At 42.7% G+C, this 16,924-nt stretch overlaps 1 protein-coding gene across 1 annotated transcript in view; it reads left to right on the top strand.

The window, feature by feature from the left end:
- LOC311240777 (beta-1,4 N-acetylgalactosaminyltransferase 1-like) overlaps positions 1-16,924 on the top strand; it is a 36,852-nt gene that overhangs the window by 13,045 nt on the left and 6,883 nt on the right. The window contains exons 7-12 of the mRNA XM_084329362.1: positions 2,389-2,455; positions 2,781-2,894; positions 6,962-7,048; positions 8,861-9,042; positions 11,135-11,278; positions 11,713-11,941. Coding sequence (XP_084185488.1) covers positions 2,389-2,455; positions 2,781-2,894; positions 6,962-7,048; positions 8,861-9,042; positions 11,135-11,278; positions 11,713-11,941 — 823 coding nt within the window. The remainder of the gene's footprint in view (positions 1-2,388; positions 2,456-2,780; positions 2,895-6,961; positions 7,049-8,860; positions 9,043-11,134; positions 11,279-11,712; positions 11,942-16,924) is intronic.

Genomic DNA, 16,924 nt, shown 5'->3' with positions numbered 1-16,924 from the left:
GGAGACGATTTATAGTTGAGAAAAGAGATCTGGGGTGATTTTGTTGTGAGGTGATGAGGGTGGAGTAGTACGCTGTCCTGGTCTTGGAGAGAGCCTCCTTGTAGGACCTCACATGGTCGACGAAGGCCAAACGGTGGACGGTGAGGCCAGATCGCTTGGAGAGCCACACCAGTCGACAACTAGCTCTTTTCATTGAGCGGAGGTCAGAGGTAAACCATGGGGAGGGGCAAGGAAAGGACACATTCCGGCTTCTGAGGGGCGCAGGCTGAGGGAGAGGGCGGCATTGTAGCGGGCCGCTAAGGTGTCCGGGGAGGTATCGGAGGGAACCGGGGCCATGTGGGTAGTGATGAGGTCGGATAGGGCTGATGCACACACTGACTTGGTGTCCCTGAATGCGAGGGTGCGCGTTGGGCGCTGCCTGGGCAGGGGGATAGGGACAGTGAAAAGAATGGCCTGATGGTCAGATACCGCAAGGTCTAGAAGACACTGCAGGTGGGAGGGGGGGTTACCGGTGGAGAAGACCAGGTCCAGAGTGTGACCTTTGGAGTGGGTGGGGCCCTGGACATGCTGCGTGATGCTGAGGAAGTCCAGAAGCGGCAGGAAATCGGAGGCGAAATTGCAGTTGATGGAGTCAACATGAATGTTGAAATCTCCGAGCAGATAGGTGGTGGGGGGCTTGGAGCAGAGAGAGGAAAGGAGCTCAGTTAGCTCTGACAGGAAGGTGGTGGTGGCTTTGGGGGGGGGGGGGGATAAATCAGGCCAAATTGGGGTTGAGGAGATCCGGAGAGAGAGAAAGTGATGCACTCGAATGATGTGAGATCAGGAGTGGGGATCTCCTTGACCTGGAAGTCTGTACAATGAATGACAGCCAGCCCGCCGCCGCGGCCCGTAGAGCGCGGTTTCTGGAGGTAGACGTAACCGGGGGGTGTAGCTTGGTTTAATGTGATGAAATCCAGTTTATTTTGCCATGTTTCAGTCAAACATAAAACAAATCCAGTTTTCTTTCAGTGATGATATCATGGATGAGTAGTGCCTTGTTATTGAGGGAGCGAGTATTGAGCAGCATGAAGGTGGCTGTGGAGGAGACAGGCAGCAGAACTATATCAAACAGCAAAACTATATCAAAACATCCATTTACAAACTCTCTCACAACTCCTGCAGTATAATCCAAGTCTCATTTATCCAGTTGTATGCTCAGTACTTCATAAACCTGTATGTATACTGCCCTCTATCTATTGTGACCAATCTGGTGGGGACCAGACTCGCCACGGTTCAAATACAAACAAATTAAAAGGTCCACACAAGAGCAATATCAATCAATAAGAATATTTATTGAATTAAGGCAAAAATCCAGTTTGATAAGCAAGAGAATGGTCATAGACAGTCCGATGGTCAAAAACACAAAACAGGCTCGCAGACAGAAAAAGGGGTTGTTCAATACTCAGGGTAGTCGTCCGGTCCAGGGTCAGTACACAAAGGGGAATCTCAGCCAGTGCAGGGTCCAGTACACAAAGAACACCTACTCCCTTTCTCCTCACCTCTCACCGTCACAACTCTGAATACTCAATCTCTCTCTCTCAATAACACAACTCCAACTCCTACCATGCTCCACTCAACCCTCTCTAACCTAGTGTTAATGTAGTGTGTGGGACTGGGTGTGTGCACGTGAGATGTGGCTGGACTAATGATGCACAGGTGTGTTCTATCAGTACTAATCAGCTACCTAATTGACTCTACTCCTTCTGTGACGGACATATCTCCCATCCTTCACATATCCAAAGGAGGGGGGAGGAGATCTTTCGCACTATGTATACTACATTCTATGTATACTACATTATATGTATACTACCCTGTATGTATACTAGCCTTTATGTATACTACTCTATATATACTACCATCTATGTATACTATGCTCTATGTATACTACACTCTACATACTACCCTGTATGTACAGTATACTACCCTCTAATCTATATTATCCTCTATGTATACTACCCTGTATGTATAATACTTTCTATGTATACTACCATATATGTATACTACCCTGCATGTAAAGGGAATGTATCATGGAGGGTGATTAGTGAAAATGAATGGAATGGATTTGACTGTTTTGAGCTGCAACAGGTGGAAATTACGACCTGTTCTGGTGTTGCACCTTGGGCAACAAGCAACGGCTGTCTGACTTTCAAGGATACACTCACTCACTCACTCACTCACTCACTCACTCACTCACTCACTCACTCACTCACTCACTCACTCACTCACTCACTCACTCACTCACTCACTCGTTCTTGCATCCTTCGCTCCCTGACTGTACTCCCTGTGTGTGTGTGCGTGTGTGTGTGTGTGTGTGTGTGTGTGTGTGTGTGTGTGTGTGTGTGTGTCCAGGTATCTCTCTGTGTGTCCAGTGGTGTGCTTGGTGTGGACAGTCCAGATAAAGGAGTAGGGGTCACAGGTGAGGTCTTCCTCATTCTGACACAGCAGCTGTTCTCCTCCTCTTCCTCATTCTGACACATCAGCTGTTCTCTCCTCTTCCTCATTCTGACACAGCAGCTCTTCTCTCCTCCTCCTCTTCCTCATTCTGACACAGCAGCTCTTCTCTCCTCCTCCTCTTCCTCATTCTGACACAGCAGATGTTATCTCCTCCTCCTCCTCTTCCTCATACTGACACAGTAGCTGAAAGGGGTTAAACCGGGGATGTTTAATGACTGAAACAGGTTAAACCGGGGTTGTTGTGATGTGTGAAGATAGTGATTGCTTATTTCTCCTTCTAACAAAAGGTAATGGTGAGAAGAAGCTGATCCTGAATCACAACAGCCTTGCGGAACTCAACGCCCTGCTGGCTACAGTCACCTACACCAGCACCATCTACAGAGTACATACTGGAGACCTGGGTACGACTTAGTAGTTTAAATCTGTATGATCTACTGAGTACATGTACTGAGACTGCTTTATTCTGCTTTATACCAAAGCATACATCCCAGCTGCAGGTGTGGCTGTTCCCAGGTCTTAATTAGCTTGACCCAGGGCAGGTGTGGCTGTTCCCAGGTCTTAATTAGCTTGACCCAGGGCAGAAATCAATATTTCCAGACTGTTCTATAATCTAGCGATTTCTTTTCAACCGTATTCAAGTATAAACATCATAATCATGTCACAACAGCATTTAGAATGTATATTATCATCAATACTTTAGTTTAGGAATAGGTTAAAGTGTTATATAGATAGATTTTCCTCTTCGAAATGTCTGTATATTCCGCGAGAGGCGACCATTTTGTAAAACCGGGGGAATGGGAATTGTAGTTTTTTGCGGCCATTTTGTAGCGGACTTCCAGAGGTCTGGTTCTGCGTTGGAATTTATCAAAACTACACTTCCTGGAAGATTTTATGGGGTTCAAGGTTCATAGTTCTGTATGAATTATTTCAATAACTGCTATTATTCTGGATAATTCTACCACAAAAGGTAACGTTTATGAGAAATATTGAAACAGTTAGTTTCTCTTCCCATGTAGCAACAATTAGATCTGAAATTAGTTTCAAAACGGTTGCACCCTGAACAAAATAAAAAAGCTACTGTATTTACAGTAGATTTCATTATCTGTTCTTATGCACGCCTGGTGATACTAAATCCAAATTGAACTCGGGCATTTTAAAGATAATATGTATATATAAATGTGCGAATTGGCTATAAGGTAATTTATAAGCCTGCTATTCTATATTCTATAATAATATTTCAAATTGCATTGGTCCGGATGGGAGCATTCAGTACTGTATCTACAGAACCTTCCGTTTAATCATCTTCCCTTTATTAACTTCCTTCGATTTTCTTATACACATGATCTCAAGAAGGTACTGAACGAGATCAGTGGCTGTTTTTAATGTTATGTCATTATTAGCATGGTGTTATTCACAGTCAAAGATGCAAAGAAAAATCATAATTCATATTCTCCTTTGTTTCATCACAATTTAAGCAAGCCTAGTAATAGACACAATATTTCTGACACTGGGAATACATTCACTGAGGTCCATAGATGTCCCTAGATACCAAGAATATGCAAATGGAGCTTGTAGAAGTGGAGCAATATTCCATTTACTTAGGTATGTATCTTTTCAGAAAATAGGCTCCGGGTGGAAGAGGTTAATTATCTTGACCCAGGGCAGGTGTGGCTGTTCCCAGGTCTTAATTAACTTTACCCCAGGGCAGGTGTGGCTGTTCCCAGGTCTTAATTAACTTTACCCATGGCAGGTGTGGCTGTTCCCAGGTCTTAATTAACTTGACCCAGGGCAGGTGTGGCTGTTCCCAGGTCTTAATTAACTTTACCCAGGGCAGGTGTGGCTGTTCCCAGGTCTTAATTAACTTTACCCAGGGCAGGTGTGGCTGTTCCCAGGTCTTAATTAACTTGACCCAGGGCAGGTGTGGCTGTTCCCAGGTCTTAATTAACTTGACCCAGGGCAGGGCAGGTGTGGCTGTTCCCAGGTCTTAATTAACTTGACCCAGGGCAGGTGTGGCTGCTCCCAGGTCTGATTAGCTTGACGCAGGGCAGGTCTGGCTGCTTAAACCATCCCCACACCACAGTGATATACATGGGTATTCGTTTATCTATAAAGCTCTAAAAAGACAAAAAAGTTACCATCCTGTATTGCATCTACACTATGTTAGTTTAGATTTATGGACCATAAAAAACTCACTCTAATGATTGTATAAACTCAAGGGGCATGATCCAGATATTGAAAAGCTTTTATACTCTGTTTCAAGTTTCTTTATTATTTGTCATACAGAATACTTTGCATGAAATGTTTCTCTCTGTTTTGCTCCTGAGAGTGTGCTAGATAATAACAAGATAGTATAAATAAGTATAATAAGTATAAAATAGAAAGTCAAGAAGTCAAGTAAAAACAAGTGTAAACAACAATTGTTCAGTATACCTCTATATACAGTATCTGGTACAAAAATGGTGAGGTATAGCTTAGCTTGTGGTGCCACCGTGTGGTGGTGAGGTGCAATAAGGAATGAGATATGTGCAATTCCCTTACCAATAATATAAATATAAAGTGTAAAGTGTAAAAGTGTAAAGTGTGGTAAAGTGGGTGCTACAGTGTGTTGTTTATTTAAAGTGAGTGTGTGTGCTGTGGGTGTGTTGATGGCCTGTTATTGTTCATTGTTCAATCATTGTTCATTGAGCATCCTGATGGCCTGGGGATAGAAGCTCCTTCTGAGTCTCTCTGTGCTTGCCATGAGACTCCGGTATCGCTTGCCTGACCGCAGCAGTTCAAAGAGGCAGTTGTTTGGGTGGCTGGAGTCTTTGATTATTCTCTTAGCCTTGCCCATGCACCGCTTGTTGTAAATTCCTTGGAGAGTGGGAAGCCCCCCTCCAATTGTGCGTTCGGCTGAACGGGCCACTCTCTGTAGTCTGCTGCGGTTTTGTGCAGTGCTATTCCCAAACCAGGAGGTGATATTGCCAGTCAGGATGCTCTCTATTGTGCATGAGTAGAAGTTCTTGAGGATCTTCTGACTCACGTTGAAGTTCCTTAAGCGCCTCAGGAAGTAGAGGCGTTGTCGTGCCAACACTGTCAATGTGTGTGGTCCATGTCAAGTCCTCGGATATGTGGACTCCGAGGTACTTAAAACTGTTCACTCTCTCAACCGGTGCCTCGTCGATGCTGAGGGGGCTGTAGTCCCTGACCCCCGACCTCCTAAAGTCCACAATCATCTCCTTTGTTTTGCTGACGTTCAGGGAGAGGCTGTTTTCTTGACACCATCCCGCTAGAACCTTAACCTCCTCCAGGTAGGCCCTCTCGTCGTTTGCAGAGATCAGGCCCACCACTACTGTGTCGTCAGCAAATTTGATGATTGTGTTGTTGTTCCGCTGTGCCACACAGTGATGGGTCTACCCGTCAGGAAGTCCAAGACCCACTGGCAGAGGTCATAGTTCAAGCCCAGGTCCCTGAGCTTGGCTATGAGTTTGGAGGGGACTATGGTATTGAATGCTGAGCTGTAGTCGATGAATAGCATTCTCACATAGTTCCCCTGCCTCTTGTCCAGGTGTGATGCTGCTGTGTGCAGCACATGGGCTATGGCGTCCTCCGTGGACCTGTTGGGGCGATATGCAAATTGCAGTGGGTCCAGGTTGATGGGGAGGGAGGAGCAGATGTAGCCCTTCACTAGCTTCTCAAAGCACTTCATGGCTATGGAGGTGAGAGCTACAGGGCGGTAGTCGTTGAGGCAAGCAGGCTTGGATGTTTTGGGTACAGGGATAATGGTGGACTTCTTCAGACAGGTGGGGATGACAGAATGCCAGTTGGTCGGCACAGACTTTTAGGACGCTGGCCGGGGACTCTGTCCTCTGGCCTCCATGGAACTTACTATAAAGCACCCTAAAATATATCCGTAGTAAGTAACCATAGTAACCTCAGTAACCTTACATTCACCCTCATTACAGGTATGTACTTGTTTTACTACTCCTTTCTTTTGACTTGTGTCCTTTTGTATTTTGGTATCATTGGAAATGAGGGACAGCCCCTCAATGATTTTTCGAGATTGAAATAAAGGTTGAATGATTTGCTCTGTCCTCAGCTCACTTCCTGTTTGGTCCTCAGCTCACTTCCTGTTTACTCCCTCCTCAGCTCACTTCGTGTTTGGTCCTCAGCTCACTTCCTGTTTATTCCCTCCTCAGCTCACTTCCTGTTTACTCCCTCAGCTCACTTCTTGTTTACTCTATCCTCAGCCCACTTCTTGTTTACTCTGTCCACAGGTCACTTCCTGTTTACTCCCTCCTCAGCTCACTTCCTGTTTGGTCCTCAGCTCACTTCCTGTTTATTCCCTCATCAGCTCACTTCTTGTTTACTCCCTCCTAACCTTACATCCTGTTTACTTTATCCTCAGCTCACTTCCTGTTTACTCCCTCCTCAGCTCACTTCTTGTTTACTCCATCCTCAGCTCACTTCCTGTTTACTCTGTCCTCAGCTCACTTCCTGTTTGAGAACTACGAGGCTGTCTTCCCCATTGTCATCCAACAGCCGTCCCTACCTGTCCTCTACGATATAGGAAAAGGTCTGTCTGCCCATCTGTCCTCTATGATAAAGGAAAATATCTAATCTGTCTGTCCTCTACGAAATAGGAAAAAGTCTGTCTGTCTCTCTGTCCTCTACAAGGGGCAGTGGTGGTCTAAATAAGCAGCCTCTCTCTGGATCTCTCTCTCTCTCTGTCTGTATCTCTATCTCTCTATGTCTGTTTATACAATGGCATGCAAATTTCTCGATTCTGATTGGCTGAAACAGTCAAGTGGTTATTTCTTATAACCCTCGCTCGTGATCCCAGAACCCGCCCACAACCGAATTACAATCACTCCGCCAGTTCGACTTTTTCATAGGAAAAGCCAAGATGGCGGACAATAATCTTTACGACTGGATGTGTTGAAAGCGTCATAACGACTAATTCAAAAACGATTCTGTCATGGCGAATGTGTTAGTTTCTTACACAATGTTGGATTATGTAATTGGTGGGTCATGAGTAATTGTGGAACAAAATATAAATCGCGGGAAGTCTGTTAGATGCCATTAGTCAAAAGGACATGCATTTCAATGTTAATAAAATGTTCAAGCAATCAATCAATCAAACCAATAACACACGCTCACGCGGAGGTGCGCTGTTGTAAGTGAGCGTGGGTTATTGAATCGATTGATTGATTGATATTATTGATGTTATTAATGTCCGCCTTGTTTCGAACTGTTTAAGACAGGCGAAATTATAGCCATGTTCTCGCAGGCTCATCTGCGCAAAAGCGCATCGCAGAAGGTGCAGAAGGGTCTGAGAATTCTGTTCCAGCTAAGAGGCAAAATAACGACCCAGATACTCTTTTCACAAACTGCACTATAACCGGGAATGTTACCATCAATGTAAATAAACCATACTCACCCTACAAAAACAGTACTGTATTTGTAAATCTGGTATGTCATAAATGTCTAGATGTAGCAGTACTGTCTATCTGTATGTCATGTATGTCATATATGTTATGATGAATTGAAAATGGGGGACCCTGATGTAAACAAGATGAAAGTCTTTCTCTGGTCTGCAAGAATTGTGTGTATTGAGCTGTACTGTATTGTACCCATTTTGCAATCTGGTAATAAAATGTTCAATCAATCAATCAATCATTCCAATAACAACCGTTAACTTCATAATTCATCTGTATCGCAACCGAATCACGGATTTTGTCGAGGCAGGTAGCATTATGTCGGTAAAAATGAAATGAAATAAACAAATGTGAATTAAAGAAGTTAAAACGAAGTTTAGCCTATTAAATTGTTTAAAAAGCCTATAGCCAATGACGTATTTTAACGTGACTGCGAGGAGGGGGATTGCAACCGTGTACAAGCAAAACTTTGGCTGTAAACGGCATCTAACCTAACTGCATAAACGCAACGTCCATTATGCTTCAATTAATGTGTTTAGTGTATAGCAATAAGGTTGGATGAATTCGGCAATTGTATAAAGATGTAGGCCTAAGCACTGTCTGATTGATTTGTTCAATCAATCAATCAATCCCATAACACACGCTCACTTTAGATGGAATGCCTTGAAACAGCGCTGCTCACGGAGGCAACGGCTCTTCTTTTTTTTTTGGAACTACTTTTTCTGCGGATGGTTGTCAATAAATCTTCAATTAATGTGTGTTTATTGTATAGCAATAAGGTTGGATGAATGCGCCAGTTGTATAAAAGCCATTACACCATGCGCAGTCGTGGGTTATGAGAATTAGACCATGCCTAGGGGGGTCTAACGACCACCCCTAGGCATGGTCTAATTCTCATAACCCACTCCTGCGCGTGATGTAATGCTTAATTCTATCTCTCTTTCTCTCAGACATCAACTCCCAGGTGACCATCACCACCAAGACGTTTCTTCGTTACAACGAGCTGAATGTGCTGATTCAAAGCATACAGCGTTTCTATGAAGACATTAAGATCATCATTGCAGATGACAGCATGGAGCCAGAAAAGGTATCCGGCAAGAATATAGAGCGGTACATCATGCCACCATTAAAGGTAAAGATGAGTTCCTCTATTCTATTCTGTTGCACTCTATAAGATTGAGACACAGTAGTTAAGTATTCTATTGTATTCTACTCTACAAGAGTGATGCAGAGTAGTTAAGTATTATATTGTATTCTACTCTACTCTAAGATTGAGGCAGAGTAGTTATATATTATATTGTATTCTACTCTACTTTATGCAAGTGAGACAGAGTAGTTAAGTATTCTATTGTATTCCCCTCTACTCTGTAAGAGTGAGACAGAGTAGTTAAGTATTAGATTGTATTCCACTCTACTCTATAAGAGTGAGACATAGTAGTTAAGTATTATATTGTATTCTACTCTACAAGAGTGATGCAGAGTAGTTAAGTATTATATTGTATTCTACTCTACTCTATAAGAGTGAAACAGAGTAGTTAAGTATTATATTGTATTCTACTCTATAAGAGTGAGACAGAGTAGTTAAGTATGCTATTGTATTATACTCTATAAGAGTGAACAGTGCTGGTCACAGCTGATGCTTTAAATCTGGTGTATTACTGTAATATTGGAAAATGTATTTAATTTATTTGATTTCAAACATGTAACTGTCACAATGTGGTGGTATAACACCTACCGGAGTCTCATGGCCAGTACAGAGAGACTCAGAAGGAGCTTCTATCCCCAGGCCATCAGGATGCTCAATGACTATGTAACAACACATCATCTACACTCACTGCACACACACTCACTTTAAACAAACACTCACCTTACCACTCACTTTAGACACGTTATATTTATCTATTATTAAAGAGATTTGCACTACATTCATACCTCATTTGCACCCTACCCTAAGTGTTGTACCTCTGCATTGTACCTCACTGTTACTCATTTTACTCTGTATTGTATATATGTATATTGACTTTACTTACTTTTCTTTTACTTACTTTCTTTTTACTGTATGTAGCACACTGCTTGGATTGTGCTGAGAAACCTTAAAACAAAGGTGCACCTCAGTTATAGGTATCAAACTATGGAACTCTTTGCAGAATAATGAAAAGAGTTATACTAATATATTTCACTTCAAAAGGTTGTACAAAGAAAAGATAAATAGACAGTATAGCACAGTTTAGTATAATATTGCAGTTTAGCATAACAGGATAACATAGCATAGAATTGCAGTATAGGCCAGTATGAGTATAGTAATATAGTATATAGCAGCGTAACATAGAATAATAATATATTAAAATATTGTATAATACTGTATACCAATATTTTGTAGTGTAGTATAAATAGTATGATTTAGTTATATTATAATAAAATAAAAATGTTGATTTAATTTAGTTGTGTTGATGTTTCCATTTTTGCAAAATGGGTATATTCCGTTTGGTTTTACGCAATAAGTCTATCGGTGTGTTGTATGTGTGTAGGGGCAGGTATATATAAAAAAAAAATCTTCTTCCTGTTCCTTTCGACCATGGAATTTGGTGAATTATATTAATATGTACTGTTGGACTGTGGTAATTCCATGTACGAATAAAATAAATGATGATGATGAGAAAGGACTCTACTGATCAACATTAAAGAGTGCCTGAGTGGCAACAAGACTATTCTGTCTACCTAACATTCCAACACAGAGATGGTACCATGTTTATGCTACAAGGCCAGTCCTGCTGAATAGGAATACAAAGTTTTATTTGTCACATAAGGTACATGTGAAATGCTTGGTTCTGTATGAGCCCCCTAAGATTGTGCTTCATACAGTAAAAAGGTAAAAATAATAGACCAAACACTATACAAAATATACAAAACTACAAAGTACAAAATGCTAAAATGAGGTAGAGAGGTAGTGCGAATCTTTTAGTAATAAATAGATAAAATATGGTGTAGTGTTTAAGTGTCTAAAGTGAATGTTTAAAGTGAGTGTGTGCATGTGGATGTGTGTACAATGAATGTAGATGGATGGGTTAGTGTTGCATAGAGTCATTGAGCATCCTGATGGCCTGGGGATAGAAGCTGCTTCTGAGTCTCTCTGTACCGGCCATGAGACTCCGGTAGCACTTGCCTGACTAACATGTTAAAAACCAAGACACCCTTTTAACCTGGAAACGTCATTCCTCCCTCAGGGCTGGTTCGCTGGCAGGAACCTGGCCATATCCCAGGTTACCACCAAGTACTTCCTGTGGGTGGATGATGACTTCCTGTTTACTGCAGACACCAAGATAGAGAAGATGGTGGAGGTTATGGAAGCCACACCAGAACTAGATGTGGTGAGAGAGACACCCATAGACCCTAGTCTACTGTATATAGACCCTAGTCTACTGTATATAGACCCTAGTCTACTGTATACACCCTAGTCTACTGTATATAGACACTAGTCTACTGTATACACCCTAGTCTACTGTATATAGACCCTAGTCTACTGTATATATACCCTAGTCTACTGTATACACCCTAGTCTACTGTATATAGACCCTAGTCTACTGTATATAGTCCCTAGTCTACTGTATATAGACCCTAGTCTACTGTATATACCCTAGTCTACTGTATATAGACCCTAGTCTACTGTATACACCCTAGTCTACTGTATATAGACCCTAGTCTACTGTATATATACCCTAGTCTACTGTATACACCCTAGTCTACTGTATATAGACCCAAGTCTCTGTCTCTCCATCCCCCTCTCTCTTTCTCTCTTCCTCAGGTAGGGGGTTCTGTAGATGGAAACGGGTTCTACTTTTCCCTGGAATATGAGGAAGGAGATCCAGAGGTGGGAGGCTGTTTGAAGAGGAAGTCAGGCGGAAGGTTCCACACGCTGCCTGGTTTCCCCAAATGCTTTTTGACTGATGGAGTAGTCAACTTCTTCCTGGGTCGTACCGACACTGTGCGCAGGGTGGGGTTTGACCCCCAGCTACAGAGAGTTGCTCATTCAGGTGGGTGGAGCCAACTAGTAAATGGTACCAAAGTATCTGTCATGTGGGACCTTGTGGGTGGAGCCAACTAGTAAATGGTATTAAAGTGGAGATGAAGCAGTGAGCAATGTGATCCTAGTTTGTTTGTTGTGTACCTTGTGTAAGACAGGGTTCTATAATCAAATGTGAAATCTATCTTATTTGTCTGAAAAATATAATATAATATCCCTGTTTTCAACATGGGCGCCGCCATTTTGTTGCTGACGTCATGGCTGACGTCATGCCGGGGGTTGGGTGTATACACTCTGGTTAGCTGCCTATATTGAATGGGTCAGTCAGCAAATAAAATGTTGCCTACAAAACAACGGGACCGCGGTGGTTCTGTTTGTATTGCTCCTGGCTGTTCAAACTAATTTTACCATGTGAGAGAGAGGAAAGTTGGTTAATTTCCACAAACTACCAGTGAAAAAAACAGTGTTGTCGTCATGTTGGCTCGGGCTGGCTGCACTCAGGCGGCGCGACCAGCCTGTTGGACAGGGAAGGAGGATCTGCAGCGAACACTTCATTGCCTCGGATTATGTTGTTGGGGTGGGATGTTTGTCCAGAAGACCACTAATCAGCTGAAGCCGGACGCGGTTCCCTCGGTCTTCGACAGACAGACCGGCGTTAGCTCTCGGGAGCGATCGCTAGCTAGTTGGCACCAGCCGGGGCCCGGCGTTAGCTCTCGCTAGCTAGCGTTAGCAACCGGAGCGTCGCGGAGCATTCAGCCTGCTGGCTACCTAGACCCACTTCAACCAGCGTCGCGGAGCATTCAGCCTGCTGGCTACCTAGACCCACTTCAACCAGCGTCGCGGAGCATTCAGCCTGCTGGCTACCTAGACCCACTTCAACCAGCGTCGCGGAGCATTCAGCCTGCTGGCTACACAAGCTGTGTAGCCAGCAGGCTGAATGCTCCGCGACGCTCCGGTTGCTAACGCTAGCTAGCGAGAGCTAACGCCGGGCCCCGAGAGCTAACGCCGGTCTGTCTGTCGAAGACCGAGGGAACCGCGTCCGGCTTCAGCTGATTAGTGGTCTTCTGGACAAACATCCCACCCCAACAACATAATCCGAGGCAATGAAGTGTTCGCTGCAGATCCTCCTTCCCTGTCCAACAGGCTGGTCGCGCCGCCTGAGTGCAGCCAGCCCGAGCCAACATGTCGACAACACTGTTTTTTTTCACTGGTAGTTTGTGGAAATTAACCAACTTTCCTCTCTCTCACATGGTAAAATTAGTTTGAACAGCCAGGAGCAATACAAACAGAACCACCGCGGTCCCGTTGTTTTGTAGGCAACATTTTATTTGCTGACTGACCCATTCAATATAGGCAGCTAACCAGAGTGTATACACCCAACCCCCGGTATGACGTCAGCAACAAAATGGCCGCGCCCATAATGCTAAATGCTTCAGAAATGTACACAACAAATCGTTTTTTCTTAGAAACTGCTTATTTTTATAACGTGACTTCTTCTGTGGCTTATCTAAATACTAATGTGATGCTATGAATATGTATTTATCGCACTGCTTCATTTCCACTTTAAACCCTTGGGAGTCTGGGCGATTTTCACCCCTCCCTTTCTGGGGATTTTCACATTTCTCTTTTTTTACATAATATGAAACTACAGGTTCATACTGTACCTTCAAAATAAGCCACCAATTGTAAAATTCAATCAATGTCCTATGAAACATTCTGGTAACATTCTAACCAAATATCAGTTCAGGGCTTTGAAAGAATGAAAGACAATTCATATGCAAGTTCTTTTCCATCCAGGTCTGACTGGCCATTGCAGGTGAGGGAATTACTTAGTGCTGCACACGGATATTAGCTAGGCGACGTCATCGTTGGATTCACTCTCGCTTTCGTTCGCCGGCTCTAGTCTTCATTGAGACCGAGACAAAATAATAATAATAATGGACTAATATCTGTCCTCTTCGCCATTAACACAGAATTCTCCAATACGATTGATTGATAGCTGCTGCGAACGCTAATGCTGTGTTGTCCAGCTACGTAGAGAGAGAGACACACACACCCCTTTTGTAGTGGAGATTACAGCCATGCAATATAGCAAGAATTTATCCCATTTACAAGTCGTATTACGTTTTGCAAATAAGGAAACAGATATACAACAGTTCAAAGCACTCAAAAATGCTATTTCTCTATTTTGACCGATTTCTGAGGAATGCCCTTGGCGATTTGTTCACCCGCATGCAGGTGCAAACAGGAGGGCCGACCCCCAAGGGTAGGATCTTTCAGGTGGGTGGAGCCAACTGGTAAATGGTATTGAAAGGATAATTCAGGTGGGTGGAGTCAACTGGTAAATGGCATTGAAAGGATCATTCAGGTGGGTGGAGCCAACTAGTAAATGATATTAAAGGATAATTCATGTGGGTGGAGCCAACTGGTAAATGGTATTAAAGGAGCTTTCAGGTGGGAGGAGCCAACTAGTAAATGGTATTAGGATAATTCATGTGGGTGGAGCCAACTGGTAAATGGTATTGAAAGGATAATTCAGGTGGGTGGAGTCAACTGGTAAATGGAATTGAAAGGATCATTCAGGTGGGTGGAGCCAACTAGTAAATGATATTAAAGGATAATTCATGTGGGTGGAGCCAACTGGTAAATGGTATTAAAGGAGCTTTCAGGTGGGAGGAGCCAACTAGTAAATGGTATTAGGATAATTCATGTGGGTGGAGCCAACTGGTAAATGGTATTAAAGGATCATTCAGGTGGGAGGAGCCAACTAGTAAATGGTATTAACTAGGGATGCTCGATATTGGCTTTTTTACCGATACCGATATTCCGATATTGTCCAACTCTTAATTTCCGATACCGATATCAACCGATATCAACCGATACCGATATATGCAGGGTATCCCCCCTCAAAAAACGGAATAATTTCAGGTAACTAATAATTTCACTGGATATATATATAACAAATATTGTTATTGTTTTTTTCTTTTTTAAACCGATACCGATATTTTCCGATATCACATTTTACTGCCGATATCGGCCGATAATATTGGTTGGCCGATAATATCGGACATCCCTAGTATTAACCCTTTATCTGCCACAGATTCTGATCTTAATCCACTCTCTGCCACCACTATAAGTCTATGGAGATGTTCCCCTTCTTTGCAGGGCTATAACTTTTTAAATTGTATTGCTAAATTGACATTACTATGGCCCATTCAACGTCAAGTATCTATCGTTTAGGATGTAGCAACGTTCTACTTTTTCATTCACATATTCATACTAAAATACGGTCTAAAGTATAAATATGTTTTTATCGTTTTCTGCAGCATTCTGCAGAACGCGAGTTATAGCCCTAAATACATATATTAGATCATCAAATGTAGTTTGATACCGATTGACGTCAGATAAAAAATGTCAATTGTACAAGGTCCTACACGTCATGCCTCATCTGCTGGTGACTGGAGGGGGGGGTTATAAGTCCGTGGCCGACGTTAAATAGTTTATTTAGTATGGGCGATATATATATCAGAGCAGATTATACGTTTAATAATAATCAAACATGCTGAAACTCACCGCAGCTTCCTCGTAGCGTTGGGCGATCAGCGTCGAGCAGAAAGTTCGCTATTATGGGATGTTGATATATGCGATCCATGTCGAGGTTGTATAATGCTATATACGTCCAAATCATGTTGTTTATCGAGTTATTGGCAACGGATCGCTATCCAGTGTGTCGAGCTGGAGTCCCGCTAGCGATAGCGAGTGGCCGGACGAAATATGGTTGAGCACCACTTCCGGCGCGTCACTTCCGGTTTTGGCGATTCGCCGATCGGCCACCAGATGGCGGTCTTGAACCGTTGGAGAGTTAAGAGGATATCAACAGCAAGTCTCAAGTCTCCGTGGGTGAAATATGATTGCCATCACAGATTTTTTAAATATTGATCTCAAAGACGCCTTACGGCGTCATTGGCAGATTACGCATGGCGAGCAATGACGTGGTAACACGTTCTTGGCGAGAAAAGCGTTAAAGTATCTTTCAGGTAGTATGATCCAACTATTAAAGGGTATTAAAGGGTCATGCAGGTGGGAGGAGTCAACTAGTAAAGGGTATTAAATGATCATTCAGGTTGGTGGAGCCAACTACTAAATGGCATTAAAGAATCATTCCTTTAATATTTTTTACATTAATGCTGCTCAATTGTTGTTAAAATGCTCTTTTAATATTTAAGACTTGCTACGCTAGTCTATAGTTCCTACGGTACCTCCTTGGCACTTTTAATTATATTATTTACATTCATTAGTTGGAGCGTCACCTATCATTAACCTAGTTTAGCTTGGCTTAGCTTCACTAGCTTAGCCATCTAGCCCCATAAATAACCTGGGATTAAATCGTGGATATTCCCTCTCCACGGATATGTCCCCCTGCAAAGACTCTTGTGGACATCTACAGGCGATTGCCGTGCTTGAGAAAAATATATAATCTGGAAGAGAATGAAACAACACTATCGTGGACCCCAAAGGTGAGGCCAATGCCAGATGCTCAGCAAACAGACAATGCTAAGCTAACACTAGCCATAGCTAGAGAATAAACTACCAAGCTAACACAGGCCCCAGATACAAAGGAAATCTGCTGGAATATATTTGAGAAACAAGATAACTGTAAAAAAATAACTATTGGAATAAGCGTGGAGCAAGACCAAATAAAAACCCATCCCCAACTAAACTGAAACACCTGAAGTGTTCTAATGACTGGCCTTTACTAGCTAGGCAACAGCAGGGAGATAACTATCAATAGTTGACAAATAGTACCACTGAGCCAATAATGCTAGTTTGTGATTCTACTGTAGCAATTAACATTGATGGTAAGAGAAATACAATAATACTGCTTCCCTGATGAAATTATTTGTGAAATAACACAACAACAAGATTGTTAGATTGCTGGAGGAAATTATATCTCCAAGGAACAGACAGAAATGCTAAAAGGGGTCTTGACTCA

Source organism: Notolepis coatsorum, assembly GCF_963971535.1.
Source record: "Notolepis coatsorum genome assembly, chromosome: 14".
NCBI lineage: Eukaryota > Metazoa > Chordata > Actinopteri > Aulopiformes > Paralepididae > Notolepis > Notolepis coatsorum.
This window is presented reverse-complemented; position numbering and strand designations above follow the sequence as displayed.